Source organism: Camelina sativa, chromosome 7 (assembly GCF_030686135.1).
Source record: "Camelina sativa cultivar CO46 ecotype springtype chromosome 7, ASM3068613v1".
Classification (NCBI taxonomy): Eukaryota; Viridiplantae; Streptophyta; class Magnoliopsida; order Brassicales; family Brassicaceae; genus Camelina; species Camelina sativa.
The window spans coordinates 19,379,419-19,395,453 of NC_141886.1; the positions used below are offsets into that span (position 1 = coordinate 19,379,419).

The window sequence follows — 16,035 nt, forward strand, 5'->3', positions numbered from 1 at the left end:
AGGCTGCGAAATGATATCTCCAGCTTTGTTTAGAAGAGCAATGAGACGTTCAGTGAAGCTTGGGAACGTTTCAAGGGATACACTACCAGATGCCCACATCATGGATTCAGCAATGCTTCATTGCTAAGTACACTATACCGAGGAGTAGTCCCAAAGATACGGATGTTGTTGGACACCGCAAGCAATGGTAACTTCCTCAATAAGGATGTCGATGAAGGTTGGGACCTAGTAGAGAACTTGGCTCAATCTGATGGGCATTACAATGAGGAGTATGATCGCACTGTACGATCTACTAGAGAGGATGATGCCAAGTATAAGAGAGACATGAAAGCCCTCAATGACAAGTTGGATAAGCTCCTCAGCCAGCAGCAGCATGTCCATGCAATCTCAGAGGAAGAGCAGTTTCTGCAACAAGATGGGGAGAATGCTCAGCTAGAGGATATGAACTACATCAACAACCAAGGAGGTTACAACAAAGGGTACAACAACTACAAACCAAACCTGAACTTGTCCTACCGTAACCCGAATGTTGCAAATCCTCAAGACCAAATTTACCCATCAGCAGTCCAAGGGAATCAGAGCCAGCAAAAGCCTTTTGTTCAATACAATCAAGGCTATGCTCCTAAGCAGCAGTACTCTGGTAATTACAATGACCCAATTGCACCACCAGGTTTCCAACAACAGAAAGGTCAGCAAAAACTTTCTCACGAAGCTGATTTACGCGGACTGATTCAGCAAATGATACAGAGTCAAGCCTCGGCTGCAATGGACAATGCCAAACGATTCGCGGGGATGAGCAACAAGATCGATTCTGGGTACAATGACCTCACTGCCACGTATGACTCTCTCAACACTAAGCTGAGATACCTAGAAGGCCACCACAACAACCAACGACCTCCAAAGATCAACTAGCTTCCAGGTAAAGCTGTTCAAAACCCAAAAGAATATGCAACCGCCCAAGCAATCTTTCTTCATGATGACTTTGAGGACTACCTCATTGAGGACAGTGATGTTCAAGATGGGGAGGCCATGGATCATTATGGGATGAATGAGTACCAGTACTACATATCCGAATATGAACCCGAGGCTTTACCCGAGGAGACTGATCGAGTTGATGATCGAACACTGGTTCGAGAATCACAAACAGAAGAACCACCCGACGTTGCACCCGAAGACACACCCGATGATGGTGATCGGATTATTCATCGGGTACGTTCAGATGACGGATCAACCTCAATTGCTTGTAGCAGAGGAAAGGGAACTAGAGGAAAGGTTCAAAGCCGCTTTTGACATCCAATTAGAGGCGCTTGCAGAGCGTATGGCCAAGCGAAAAGCTCCACCTCCTAAGCTCTTGCCACCACACAAACTTCGAGAGGCAATCATCAAAGAGACAGCTCAGCTGGAGATCGAGGTTAAGGAAGCTGTCAAGGAGATTGGGAATGAAATTCTGAGGAGTGGGGTGTGTTTTGATCCTGAAATACGAATTGAGGAAAAACTGGAGGATCCTGACTCTTTTACTTTGCCGTGTTCAATAGGACTTCGGATTTTCAAGAATTGCTTGTGCGATTTGGGAGCTTCAGTAAGCAGCATGCCACTATCAGTTGCCAACAAGATGGGTTTCAGCAGTTTTAAACCAAGTAGTCTGTATTTGGTTCTAGCTGATAGAACAATCAGACATCCCATTGGTATTCTGGAAGACTTACCCCTCAGGATTGGAAGAGTGGAAGTTCCTACTGATTTCAGGATCCTTGATATGGATAAGGAACCAGACGACCCACTGATCCTAGGAAGCCCATACTTGGCAACAATAGAAGCAGTGATTGATGTAAAACAAGGGAGGATCAGAATTGAGCATGGGGAGCATTTCAAAATGGAATTTGGCATCAAGAAAGAAATTAAAAGACCAACCATTGATGGTCAAGTCTTTTCCACCAAGACAAAGCAAAAAAGATTCAAGCATCATAAAGAAGGCAACACTACATTTGCTGTGGAACCTGGGCAAGACCTGGAAAATCCGTTAAACCAGCCTGCTGCAAAGAGGATTCCAAAACCTCTCCCTCCTAAAACCCATGCTTGAAGAGCATGAAAAGTCAAGCTAAGTGACTTAAAACAAACTCACTTGGGAGGAAGTCCCAAAGGTGTCTCTTTCTTTCTTTTAATTTTATTTGATTTTATATCTAAAAAAAAAAAAAAAGAGAGAGAAAAGGAAATTTTGGGGAACCCGAGGCACTACCCGAATAAGTACCCAACGCGCCTGATCGTGTTCCCACTCAAGTGGCGAGTGGAGTCCGAATTCCACAAACCCTAGCCCACTCTCGGAGAAGCTCAAGAAGCCAACCATCTCTATTTAAGGAGCCTCAACCTCACAACTTCATAATTCCGTAAGTTTTCTCTAAACCCTAAACTCTTTGTCTTCCAACCTTCTTCTCTCTCCCAAGAAATCGAATTTTTCAATCTTTGTGGACTAACCCTATTAATCTCGGCTTAGTCTCTGTTTTGACCTACAAGGATCCACCAATGGCACCAAAGATGAAGACTTACCAAAAGAAGGGGAGAAGATCAACCTCCGCCGCTGCTAGAACCGGAGGTGAAGCCGCCGAAGCTCATGATTCCCAAGGAAGAGGAGACGTTCCATATTCCCAACCGTTGGCTGGACGTTTCGCATCCCCAACCCGATGCTCAACCCGACCGTCCACCCGCGCTAGCACTCGAGCACCCGATCGGGTAGATACCCGTGTTCTCTCTCCCGACCCAAGTTTTGTGGCTAATGGATGTAGTGACCACATATTTATATTGTCCACTGGATAATGAGATTTATATGAGATTACCAGAGGGTATTGAGATCAAAGATAAGAGTGGTTCTCGAGAACAATACTGCATAAGGCTAAACAAATCCCTTTATGGACTGAAACAAAGTAGGCGTATGTGGTATAATAGATTGAGTGAGTACCTAGCCAAAGAGGGCTATAATAATGATCCCATCAGTCCATGTATTTTTATAAAGAAGTTTGCAAACAAAGGGTTTGTAATCATAGCAGTATATGTGGATGATTTGAATTTCCTAGGAACCTCTGGGGAAATTCCCCAAACAGTTAAATATCTCAAGAAAGAATTTGAAATGAAAGAACTAGGTAAAAATAAGTTTTATTTGGGATCGCAGCTTGAGTACATAAATGATGGAATCCTTGTGCATCAAATGGCATATACTGAAAAGGTACTCAAGAGATTTAATATGGACCAGGCTCACCCATTGCCTAGCCTAATGGTTGTGAGAAGCTTAAATTTGGATAATGATCCATTTGGTCCAAGGAAGGACGATGAAGAGATTCTCGGTCCGGAAGTGTCATACATCAGTGCTATAGGAGCGTTAATGTTTTTGGCTAGCCACACTAGACCAGACACTTATTTTGCCGTGAGCCTCCTAGCAAGATTTAGCTCTTGTCCGACCTAAAGGCACTGGAACGGTATCAAACATGTGTTGCGTTACCTACAAGGAACGTTGGATTTGGGTTTGTTTTATACTAACTATAACAGAGAAGATTTAGTTGGTTTTGCTGATGCAGGTTATCTATCGGATCCACATAATGCTAGGTCTCAAACCGGCTATGTGTTTACGCACGGTGGTACAGCAATTTTGTGGCGTTCAATGAAGAAAACCATTGCGGCCACATCATCTAATCATGCAGAAATTTTGGCTATGCATGAGGCCAGCCGTGAGTGTGTTTGGTTGAGGTCAATGACTCAACACATCAGGACAGATTGTGGCATGGTCGACAATAAGGAACCGACCATCATATATGAGGACAATACCGCTTGCATCGCACAGCTCAAGGAAGGATATATCAAGGGAGATCGGACGAAGCACATTTTACCTAAGTTCTTCTTCACACATGAACTACAAAAGGCCGGAGAAGTTCAAGTGGTACAAGTTCCATCTAGCGACAATTCAGCAGATCTCTTCACCAAGTCATTACCGACATCAACATTCAAGAAGCTCACGCACCAGATTGGGATGCGGAGACTTAAGGACTTTTAGTGATGCTTGGAACAGGGGGAGTAATATGTGCGGTACTCATTTTCCTTCACCATGGTTTTGTCCCATTGGATTTTTCTGGTAAGGTTTTAATGAGGCAGCATCCCCAAGCGTATTATGATGATCTCTTAGCATTTTCACGATTATGTCATCCAAGGGGGAGTGTTGTAAATCACTTAGGATGGATCTCCATAACTGGCCCATATATTTTCTAAGTCCACAAGGCCCATCGGCCACCTTCTCTTGTACTAAGTCGGTTTAGGAATCCTAATATGTTTAGGGCTTTGTACTACTATATATATGTATCATTATTGATTGAATCAATAATAACACAAGAGAATACATCCTTCGAGTATCTCTACTTTCATAACATGTATAAGTTTATCTCTTTTTATTAATTTTGGTGTTATGAGTTGCGGTGAAAGAGAACTATTAATAGTGTCAATGAAAGAGTAGGGTTTTGTGTGAGTGCTTAGAGATAAGCTTGGTGAGCAAGTAGGTCTGAGTAGATTTTTGTTAGGAGTTTATGGAATATGCCAGTATAGAAATAAAGTTCTACCATATTTATAAATCATTAAATATTTTATAAGATATTATTGCTTCTGTTACGATATATTAGTGAATGTGATTTTGTTTGATTGTAGAATATTAGAGGGAACAAAGTTTGAAAAGGAAACTGCGAAATCAATTAGTTTAGAATTTAGGTTTTGGCCACTAGTATAAATCGTATATGGAATTGAGATATTTTTGTTTCTATTACCAAAAATAATTAAATGATGTTTTATTTTTTTGCGGAAGAATCGGAGCTAAAAAATTTGGAAAGGAAACTCGTAATCAAGTGGAGAAAATATAGGAAGAATACTCGTCATCAATATTCATGGGTCATTAGAGGTTAATTTGATCTGATCTGATTAGAGTTTGTTTAGATAATTAACGAGGATCCGTTTAGTAAAATCGGATATTAATTTATGATTTTAAACTGACCCGACAGAAAAGAGAGGATGGCACAAATTTGTACTCCAAAAATGTTAAGATAGATACATACACTACAAAAAAGAACACATTTAAAGTCGGTTTTTATTCAATGTATCGTCGATTATAAACTGACTCTACAAATTTCGCATCGTTTACTTAACCGACGTAATACTGGCCGACGCAAACTATATTAGCTTCACTTAAAAGAACGACGCTATGTTTAACGTCGAATAACTGGCGTCACTTTCCTAAGTCAAACTTAAAACTGGCGTGTGAACTATAAACACGTCGTATTATTATTTATTAAATAAAATTGTAAATTGTGGAAATTAAAACAACAATTTACTCAAAAATAAATTAATTAATCAAAATAATAATTACACCGTATTAATCATCAATCATCTGAACACAACATATATAAGATCCAAGTCACTAGTCATTTTGATATGTTTACAAACTCAGATAAACCAATAAAATTGATACAAAAATCTAAACATTGGCACACTTGTCCACTTGGATGAGTAGCATGGGAAAAGATGAAGAGGTGAAGAGAAGTTTCGGATGATTCCCATCGGATAACTTGTATGGTTCATTGTCCACTTGGATGAGTAACCCGGGAAAAGGTGAAGAGAAGTTTCGGTTGATTCCCCATCAGTAGAATGGCTGAGGATCCTATTGAGAGCAACTTGGTTCAGATCAGGAGGCCTAAGGAGGTTAAAAAAGATACCAAGAGTCTTGAGGAGATAAGAAAGGAGGTTGAAGTTGTTGGTTAAGCTTGAAGATAGCTTGGAGAGCAAGCTATCCCAATCCTACCAAATTATGGAATAGGATTATTTCTATTTAGGAGTCATCTAAATAATGTTAGTTTACTTATTGTGAAAAAGGAAATTAGTCTAGAGATCTCTCTATATAAAGAGTTGCCAAGGTGTGGTATACCTTTAAGAGTTTAAGAGAGAATAAGAGGGTTTTAGGTTTTGAGAGATTTTCCTAAAGATTAATAAAAGAGAGTAATTCTTTTAACTTTTTGTGTTTTTAAATTCTATATTTGGTATCAGAGCAAAAGATCCTTGTTCTGCTTATCCTCGACATGGTAAAGAAGAAGAAACCAGGGAGGAGAAGTCGTTGTGTGTAGCTAACATGGGTGATTTAATTCCTGCAAATTCTGCAACTACAACTAGCAAATCAAAGGAGAATGGTCCGTCCTCAATACAATGTCCTATGCTGAACTCTGCCAACTATACGGTGTGGTCGATGCGTATGACGGTTGCGCTAAAGGTTAACAAAGTGTGGGAGACCATCGAACCAGGGGAAGACGACATAGAGAAGAACGACATGGCTAGAGCTCTTCTCTTTCAATCGATTCCAGAAGCCTTACTCTTGCAAGTTGGTAATCTTAAAACCTCCAAAGCAGTTTGGGATGCAATAAAAACCAGGCACATCGGAGCTGAGAGGGTTAAAGAAGCAAGACTTCAAACATTGATTGCTGAGTTTGATAGGATCAAGATGAAAGAATCCGACACAATTGATGATTTTGTTGGAAGACTCTCTGAACTTTCAACAAAATCAGCATCTTTAGGAGAGGTATATCGAAGAACCAAAGCTTGTTAAGAAGTTTCTTAACAGCTTGCCAAGGAGGAAATACATACACATTGTTGCTGCTCTTGAACAGGTGCTCGATCTAAACACCACTTCTTTCGAAGATATTGTTGGTCGTTTAAAAGCTTTTGAAGAAAGAATTAGTGGTGAAGAAGAAGCTCTACATGATGATCAAGGGAAGCTCATGTATGCAAATACGGATCATCAACCCTATCAAGACAGCTATAATGCAGGAAGAGGCAGAGGCAGAGGTCAAGGTGGTAGATTATATGGTCGCGGAAGAGGACGTGGAGGACGTGGTCGCTATAATGATGGACATAGAAAAGAAAGGGACACATCTAAAGTGACTTGCTATCGTTGTGACAAAGTAGGACACTATGCGTCTAATTGTCCGGACAGACTACTTAAGTTGCAGGAGACCCATGAGAATGATGAAGAGGACACACAAACCGCTGACGCATTGATGATGCACGAAGTAGTTTATCCTAATGAGCGTCATGTGAAACCAAACGAGTTTGAAACTCATATTGATGGTAATGATGTGTCGTACTTAGACAATGGGGCAAGTAACCACATGACTGGGAATCGGTCCTATTTCTCAAAGCTTGATGAGACAGTCAAAGGTAAGGTCAGGTTCGGAGACGACTCACGCATAGACATAAAAGGCAAAGGATCAATTCTCTTTGTTACCAAGAATGGCGATCGCAAGATTTTAGCTGATGTCTACTTCATACCTGACTTAAGAAGCAATATTATAAGCCTTGGACAGGCTACTGAGTCCGGGTGTGACGTTTGGATGCGTGGTGACGTGTTGACATTGCGTGATCAGGACGTTCGACTGTTGGTAAAACCTGCAAGATCTAGAAATCGGTTGTACAAGGTACCTATGGAAACAGAGAACTCCAAGTGTCTACAGCTTATATCTTCGGGTAATTCAAGCAAGTGGCATTCTCGATTAGGACATATTGGAAGTGAAAGCATGAAGACAATGATAAAGCAGAAACTTGTCTTAGGATTGCCAAACCTTGAGGTTGAGAAGGAGGTTTGTGCATCATGCTTACTTGGTAAACAGGTGAGAAGAGTTTTTCCACAGTCAACATCGTTTCGAGCAACACATGTACTAGAGCTTATCCATGGGGATCTTTGTGGCCCTATTACTCCATCTACACTTTCTAGGAACCGGTATGTCTTTGTTCTGATAGATGATTGCTCACGCTACATGTGGACACTTCTTTTGAAAGAAAAAAGCGAAGCTTTTAGCAAGTTTAAAGTCTTCAAGGCAGCAGTTGAACAAGAGACAGGCATAAAAATAAAAACGTTTCGAACTGATCGAGGTGGTGAGTTCCTATCACATGAGTTTCAACGTTTTTGTGAAGAAGCTGGAATCAAAAGGCAGTTAACCGCACCTTATACACCTCAGCAGAATGGTGTAGTAGAACGACGAAATCAAACAGTGATGGAGATGACCAGGAGCCTCTTAAAGCATATGAATATGCCTAATTATCTATGGGGAGAAGCTATTATAGATACTACATATCTAATAAACAGAGTGGCTACTAGAGCACTTGTTAATCAAACCCCATATGAAGCATTTAAGGGAAAAAAGCCGAATGTGGAGCACCTCCGAGTATTTGGATGTATAAGCTATGCGAAGACAGAAGTTCAACACTTGAAGAAGCTTGACGATAGAACTAGAATGCTTGTGCACCTTGGAACTGAGCCAGGATCAAATGCTTATTGTTTGTTGGATCCGGCAAGTCGAAGAATAACAGTGAGTAGAGATGTAGTTTTTGATGAAGAGAAGAGTTGGCGATGGTGTAATACAGGTAATGAAGATGTTGATGGTTCAGGAACGTTCATTCTTACCTTTGGAGCTTTTGGTAATAACTGTTTAAGAGAAGAAGGGAGTTTTGGAGAAACAGAGGAGCCTCGTGAACAGAGTCGGGAACAGAGTCGTGAACAGAGTCGGGAACAGAGTCGTGAACAGAGTCACAGTTCTGATAGAGAAGTAGAAGAAGATGAGTTTCCTGAAATAGAAAAGGACCTAGATCAAGATGATCATGAGGAGGCAGAGGATCAGAATCAAGAAGTACAAGAACCAAGATATCTTCAGGACTATATTCTATTTGCAGAAACAGAGGTCGAGCGTCTGCTGTTTGCACTCAATGAGGAGCCATGTGATTTTAATGAAGCTAAGAGTGAGGAAGTTTGGTTACAAGCGTGTCAAGAGAAATGTTCTCGATTATCAAGAATAATACATGGAATCTGGTCGATCTTCCTCTTGGAGCTAAGCCTATCGGTGTAAAGTGGGTATTTAAGATTAAACGCAATTCTAACAGAAGCATAAACAAGTACAAGGCACGGCTTGTGGCGAAGGGTTATGTGCAGCGTCATGGGATTGATTTTGATGAGGTGTTTTCTCCTGTAGCACGCATTGAAACAATTCGCTTTATCATCGCTCTAGCAGTCTCTAATGGATGGGAGATACATCATCTTGATGTAAAAACTGTGTTTCTTCATTGGGAGCTGAAAGAGGATGTTTATTTTAATCAGCCAGAAGGTTTTGTCATCCTAGGAAGTGAGGACAAATTCTACAAGTTAAATAAGGCCTTATACGGACTTCGACAAGCACCTAGAGCTTGGAACAATAAGCTGAATCAGATTCTCAAGGAGCTTAACTTCATGAAGTGTTCTAAGGAACCATCTATGTTTCATAAGCAAGAGAAGGAGCATCGTCTTATTGTGGCTGTGTACGTTGATGATCTCCTTGTCACAGGTTTGAGTCTTGAAGTAATCCTAGACTTTAAACGGCGAATGGCGTTGAAATTTGATATGAGTGACCTCGGTAAGCTTACGTACTACCTCGGCATTGAAGTTTCTCAATCCGACCTTGGTATTATTCTTACACAAGAAAGATATACTGACAAGATCCTGAGTGAAACTGGTATGGGAAAGTGTAATGCAGTTCATATACCCATGGACTTTGGTGTTAAGTTTTCTAAGGCTCAAGCTGAGAAGAGCATTGATGTTAAGGAGTATTGGAGAAAAATTGGATTTCTTTGTTACTTGATTCAGACTCGTCCTGATCTTGCGTACTCTGTTGGTGTTCTAAGTCGTTACATGCATGATCCCAAGGAGTCTCACGGTGCCGCGTTAAAACAGATACTGAGATATTTGCAGGGAACTCGTTCATACGGTCTTGTTTATAAGCGAGAGAAGAATGCTCGACTGGTCGGCTTCAATGACAGCAATCACAATGTGGACGAAGATGATGGTAGAAGTACAGATGGTCATGTCTTCTATCTGAATGAGTGTCCTATAACTTGGTGTTCTCAGAAGCTTGATACAGTGGCCCTATCGTCGTGCGAATCTGAATTTATGGCTGCTACGGAGGCGGCAAAGCAAGCGATCTGGTTACAAGAGATCCTAGGTGAAGTTACCGGAGAACCTTGTGAGAAAGTCTCGATTCTACTAGATAACAAGTCAGCAATAGCACTCACTAGGAACCCTTTTTTCCATGGTCGCAGCAAGCACATCCACAAGAGATATCATTTTATACGTGAGTGTGTAGAGAATGAACACGTGGAGGTGGAGCACATTTCTGGGGAGGAACAGAAAGCTGATATTCTAACCAAAGCTCTTTGTAGGATTAAATTTAAGGAGATGAGAGATCTTCTAGGAGTTCAAGATGTGTCAAAATGTGATTTCAAGCTTAAGGGGGAGAATGTTGGTTAAGCTTGAAGATAGCTTGGAGAGCAAGCTATCCCAATCCTACCAAGTTATGGAATATGATTATTTCTATTTAGGAGTCATCTAAATAATGTTAGTTTACCTATTGTGAAAAAGGAAATTAGTCTAGAGATCTCTCTATATAAAGAGTTGCCAAGGTGTGGTATACCTTTAAGAGTTTAAGAGAGAATAAGAGGGCTTTAGGTTTTGAGAGATTTTCCTAAAGATTAATAAAAGAGAGTAATTCTTTTAACTTTTTGTGTTCTTAAATTCTATAGAAGTCAGGGTAGCTGCAGCTAGGTTGATACAGCAGAAGTCAGACTCTTCCTCGTCGGAGTCTTCTACTCTTTTCTGCCCTTCTCTCATCTTTGGAGTCTTCTACTCTTTTTTTCTTGGAATTGGAATCATTAAAGAGATTACCTTTAAAGAAACAACAAAATACCAAGCTGTTCTCGTTACACACATTGGTTCTATATAGGTAATAGTTTTCTAAGTCTTAAGTGGAAGAAGTCGGATGTCTGGTGTGGTTGGTCGAGTGGAATGACATCTCTTCCAAGCGTGGTCGGTCAAGTGGGATGACATCCATTCCAAGTATGATGGATCGAGTGGGATGACATCCATTACAGGCGTTATGGATCGAGTGGGATACTGGTGCTTCTTCCTGGGAGCGCGTCCAAATCGCATGTCGGTCGAGTCGCACTGCTTCTCTCCTGGGAGCGTCGGTCGAGTCGCCTGTCTGGAGTCACATGACGTGAATCCTGGGGTTGTGTTGCTCGAGTCCAACGGTTTGATTCTTTTGTTGAGCGCTTGAATCGAGTGCACATCTTAGGCTCCATTCGGTTCAAACAGTCTGGACGTCTCCTAAACACCTGAAATACTCCAATATGCAAGATGTATGCAAAGATGATGCAAGAACTACCTAAACATACAAAGTGTATAAAAGAGACTAGAAAATGATTCAAAACAATCAGTTATCCTAGCTAAACACATGATAAATACATTCTAAGGAGAGACAAAATATAGACATATCAATTTTATACCTCATGTGTATACTTTTTCATTGGCTCTGGCTAATCCAAGATCTGCTATTTTGAGGGTCATTTGTTTTCCGGTCCATCAAGAGATTGTGAAGCTCAAGATCCCTGTAATGAAACCAAGAGAAAGTAACATCAGTGATCCATCTCCAAATGGGTTTTGCTTAAAAGCATTGTTCTCTCAAAAACAAAAGACAATGTTGTACCTATTGATGATATTGTGAAGGCTTATGAGAAAGAAGATGCAGAGCAGAAGAAGAAGAAAGGAGAAACTACTGCCACTACTAATGGAAATGAGTTATCCTCTGATTCGGATTAGGATTGTGTGATTTGGTTGTTGCCCTTTGGAGAGAGTTTAGTTTGGTTACATATGTAAATTACCTCTTGGTTACAAATGGAAACAAAGAGAGTACAATACTGAGAAAAATAACTTGAAAACAGACATATGCATCCATCCATCCATTCATCCAGAGAGCATCTAATGCATCTTCCTGTGCGCAGACAAAACAAACAGGTCAAAATTGAGTTACAACTTCTCTTACACAGCCAGCTATTCTAGTTTTAGTTATGCTAAAAGGAGGAAAAGACGGCGACAGATTCCAACCAAACACATCAGTAGTAGAAGAGGCGTACAAACTCATCAGATGAACAATATGCTTTGCTCCAGGCAATTATGCATTGCAAGTATGAAATTTCAGACATAGCCACAAAACAAAACATTTATACCAACAATGAATTGAATGATATAAACAGTAACGACATAAAAGGTTTTTACAATTTTGTTAAGAAGCTATTTTGCTCAAGTTCTAATGAATGAAACTTTATATAGTTAGATAGATATGATATAAATGTCATACATACAAGACAAACAAAGTTGTTCAAAGACATTCCAAACATACAAGCAAAATAATGCTAAGGCTAAGCGACCGGTTTTAGTTCGATCAATATCCCAAATCAATAGAGACAGTCATCATGCATCTCCATATCCTTCCATAGATCTTCAGGTTTCGTCACAAAATCAAATAATTGATCAACATCAAACTCTTGATTGCACCCATCAAAGCTCTCATGTAAACCGTCGTCATTCGCTAGGGTTTGTTCTTCATCAGTATTGTTTTGAAACCATTGGAGATTCACAGTTAAATCATTCATCTCCAAATTGTTCCATAGAACTTCAGATTCCGTCTCACTATCAAAGATTTGAGCATCAACATCAAGCTCTTCAATGAAGATCCCAACTAAATTGCTGTTGTAGGCAGAAACCGCTAGGGTTTGTTGTTCTTCAGTGTTGTTGTTGTAAAACCCTTGTACATTCACAGATACATCATCTACTTCAACGCACAGACTTGAAGAACAGGGTTGATGATCTAGGGTTTGCTGCTGATGACTTACGTGTGAACCACCCTTCTCCTTCTCCTTCTCCTCCACGTTCACACGATCTCTTTGCTTCTTTTGCAACTCCTTCAGATCGTGTAACATCTTCGTCATTAAATCAATCGCGGTACCCAATTCTTCCGCATTCTCTGAATCGGCGAGACTCTTGTCTTCCCACCAAAACTCTAACTTTTGATCATCATCCCGAGGAGGAGTTTGATCCGCGAGGAAAGCTGAAACAACACTGTCGACAAGTAGTCAAAAGAGTAGAAAGTGGCGTGTGAATTAGAAGAAACTGGAGTCGCTAAAATCGCAATATATGCGTCGGAGAGAAGACAAAGCTCGTGGATCTTTAATTACTCTCTATCTTCGCTATACCAATCTTCCTCTTCAACCCACCCACCCATTATTATGATGTGCTTTCTCAATTTCACAAAAAACGAGAACGAGACAACTCTGAGATTTTTTTTTTTGCGTGTTTGCAAAAGAATGAATGTGATTCTAATCATATATATATATAGAGACTTTAGCCTGAAGAAACTCAGCTTCTAATTAATCCTAGTTGTTTTCCATTTTCTGACTCCACTAATAAGTAATAAGTAATTAAAACGACTTGAGTAAAATTGTTTTCCTTTTTTTTTTTTCTAATTACACTCAAAAGTCTCCTGAGACCGAACCAAGGCTGGTTTGATTAAAAACCATCGATTTTTATTTCCTTTTTTTCCTGATAATCCCCTAATCGGTATTTTTCATTAACAAAATAAGTAAAAATTGTTTTCCTAGGTTTAAATTGTTTCCTTTTTCAATTGAAAAGTAAATTTACCATTTTAATAGGTTTAGTGTAAACATCTTAATTTTGTAGTTTTATAGCTGAATTTAAAACACATATGTAAACCAAAAGTAAACCGAATTTGTATTGCTAAAGTCCTAACTCTAAGTCTCTAACCTTTATTTACTTTTTCTAGGTTGGTGAAGCACCGTAGAAGTTTGAGAAGCATGCTACTCCGATTGCTAAGCAAGTGGTGACTCAAGCACTTGTATTGATCTACAAGGCAACAGAGAAAGCTCAGAGCTTTGTGAAAGAGGCTTGTACCGGTGGTCCCAAAGCTGCGTTTAACTTTGCTGCGACTAAGTACAAGTGTTTCGTTGTGATTTGGTTGTTGCCTTTAGAGAGTTTGGTTTGTTGGATTTGGTTACGTATTTAAATGATCTTAGGACCTCTGCTTTTCCTTTTTGTTCGATCACAAAACTTGGTTAAGTGTCTCATTTCTTGGTAGTGTGAAAAATGTGATGTGTGCGTTTCTATCATTTAAAACCAGAAGAGATTTTCAGCAACAAAACTTCATATTGATCATATTTCAGAAATTATTATTTCATATCAAAGATGGACAATCAAAACAACTTTACTAAAAACGCCAACAAGTATTCCTCTCTCATTCGTAAACGAGTCTTTGAGCTATTATTTGAGTTTGTACCAAGCTCCCTGATGAACAAATGGAAACAAAGGGCACACAATACTGAGAAAAATAGCTTGAAAACAGACATTTGCATCCATCAATCCAGAGAGCATAACAGACATATGCAAACAAAGACTAGACAAAACAAACAGGTCAAAAACTGAGTTTCAACTTCTCACACAGCAGCTAATTCTAGTTGTGCTTAGAGGAGACATTAATGAACTTGAAACTGTAAGGAGGAAAGCACTGCAGATTCCAAGCAAATATGTTTTAAGTACAAGAGGCGTATAGAATCATCAGAAGAACAATATATACTTTGCTCCAGGTAACTATGAACGTAAAGCAAAGACCAACAGAAAACATCTACCAACCCATCATCAATACCGCTTAGACCCTCAATTTGAAAGCGAGTGCAAACACTAATATTCACACCATTTCTAACAACCTAAGAAGTAAAATCATATATCAATATAGCTTAGACTCTCAAAGGTTCAATACATCAAACCAACACAAATCCCTCTACCAACCGAGACAAAAGCATATAAGAAACTTTTTGATTAGTCTGAAGATGAAGTATAATCATATATCAACCAACACACAATCCTCTATTGACAGAGACAAAACTGTCGATAAGTACCAAGTAAGACCACAAATTCTAAGAACAAATGTGAAGGAGAAAAGATGTACAAACTCGTCACTATGCTGGTGATCCAAGGATTCGTTAAGTCATATATTAAACCAACACAAATTCCTCTACCAACCGAGAGACAAAAGCATAGAAGAAACTCACCATTGTTTGATTAGTCTGAAGACGACGAAGAAGGAGGAGTGTAGTTGTCCTGAAGGAGATCATCATAAGGATCCCTTCGACCAGCAACCTGACTGATCTGAGGATCCCAACGAAGCTGAGCATTGTGACGCTCAAACGTCCAGAATCCATAAGGACGAATAGGTAACGCCCACATCTCCTTAATCTTCTTGCACCTCTCATGCATCTCATATATGTGTTCCCTTGCTTTCCTGTCTCTATTCTCTGGATTCTCCATTAACCTTAGCACCAAATTCTCCGCAAATTCCATTATGAAACCCATCTCTCTCTCACTGCAAAACTCAAAACACAGACCACTCACTCGCAATCGATTTCACCCCAATGTTAGGTTTTTTAAAAAATCAAATCCATAAATTAGGCTCTGTGACCTAAAATTACAAAAACCCATCTCGTTTCTATAATCAATGCTACTCAAAATCATACTACACACAATTCAATTTCACCCAGAAATTAGGGTTCCTATCAAATCAACGCAATTGATTTCCACAAATTGGGTTCTCTGACCTAAACATCACGGTACACTTCGGTTCCCATCTAGATCTAGGTTAAGGTTCTAGTTACATTACAGCAATTAGGGTCTCTTTTATATCATTCCTCCTGAGAGACGAGGATCGACACAAACCTAAGACTAAAGATCTACTTAAAGATCGATACTAAAACCATTTTGAGAATGAAATGGAACGTACCTTGAGATACGAAAACCAAAACATGAAATGAATGAAGAACAGAAGAAACAGAAATCTGATAGAGAAACAGAAACTGCGTGTTGTCTGTTACTTAGAATGAGGGAAACAAGACGTTGTTTTGTTCTGAAAACGCCACGCGGTTTTATGTGTCAAACCCCAAATATTACATCTCTAATTCTAATAAAGGTCTGTTTGACCAAAAAAAAAAAAAAAACCTAAAGGTCCGTTTTGCTCCGTTGGGTTTTTTGTTTCGATTTGACTAGGTATTCTACACAATGCTTGGTTATATACATAATAATTTTTATTAGATTTTCAAAATTTT

The 16,035-nt window shown here is 39.6% G+C and overlaps 1 protein-coding gene, 1 non-coding gene and 1 pseudogene across 2 annotated transcripts; all 3 read right to left on the reverse strand.

Moving 5' to 3' along the window:
- LOC147941459 (small nucleolar RNA R71) lies at window positions 1-107 on the reverse strand. The gene has a single exon (XR_015562956.1). It is a non-coding gene; the product is annotated as a small nucleolar RNA R71 (small nucleolar RNA).
- A 12,214-nt stretch (window positions 108-12,321) lies between these two features.
- On the reverse strand, window positions 12,322-14,320 carry LOC104701296 (agamous-like MADS-box protein AGL97 pseudogene; annotated as a pseudogene).
- On the reverse strand, window positions 14,067-15,846 carry LOC104701297 (uncharacterized). The gene is made up of 3 exons (XM_010416946.3): window positions 15,714-15,846; window positions 14,989-15,299; window positions 14,067-14,224 (listed from the first exon to the last, which is right to left on the reverse strand). Exon 2 carries the CDS (start codon window positions 15,287-15,289, stop codon window positions 14,999-15,001), a length of 291 nt encoding a protein of 96 aa, XP_010415248.1. The 5' UTR covers window positions 15,290-15,299; window positions 15,714-15,846; the 3' UTR covers window positions 14,067-14,224; window positions 14,989-14,998.
- Between the last annotated feature and the right edge of the window lie 189 nt (window positions 15,847-16,035).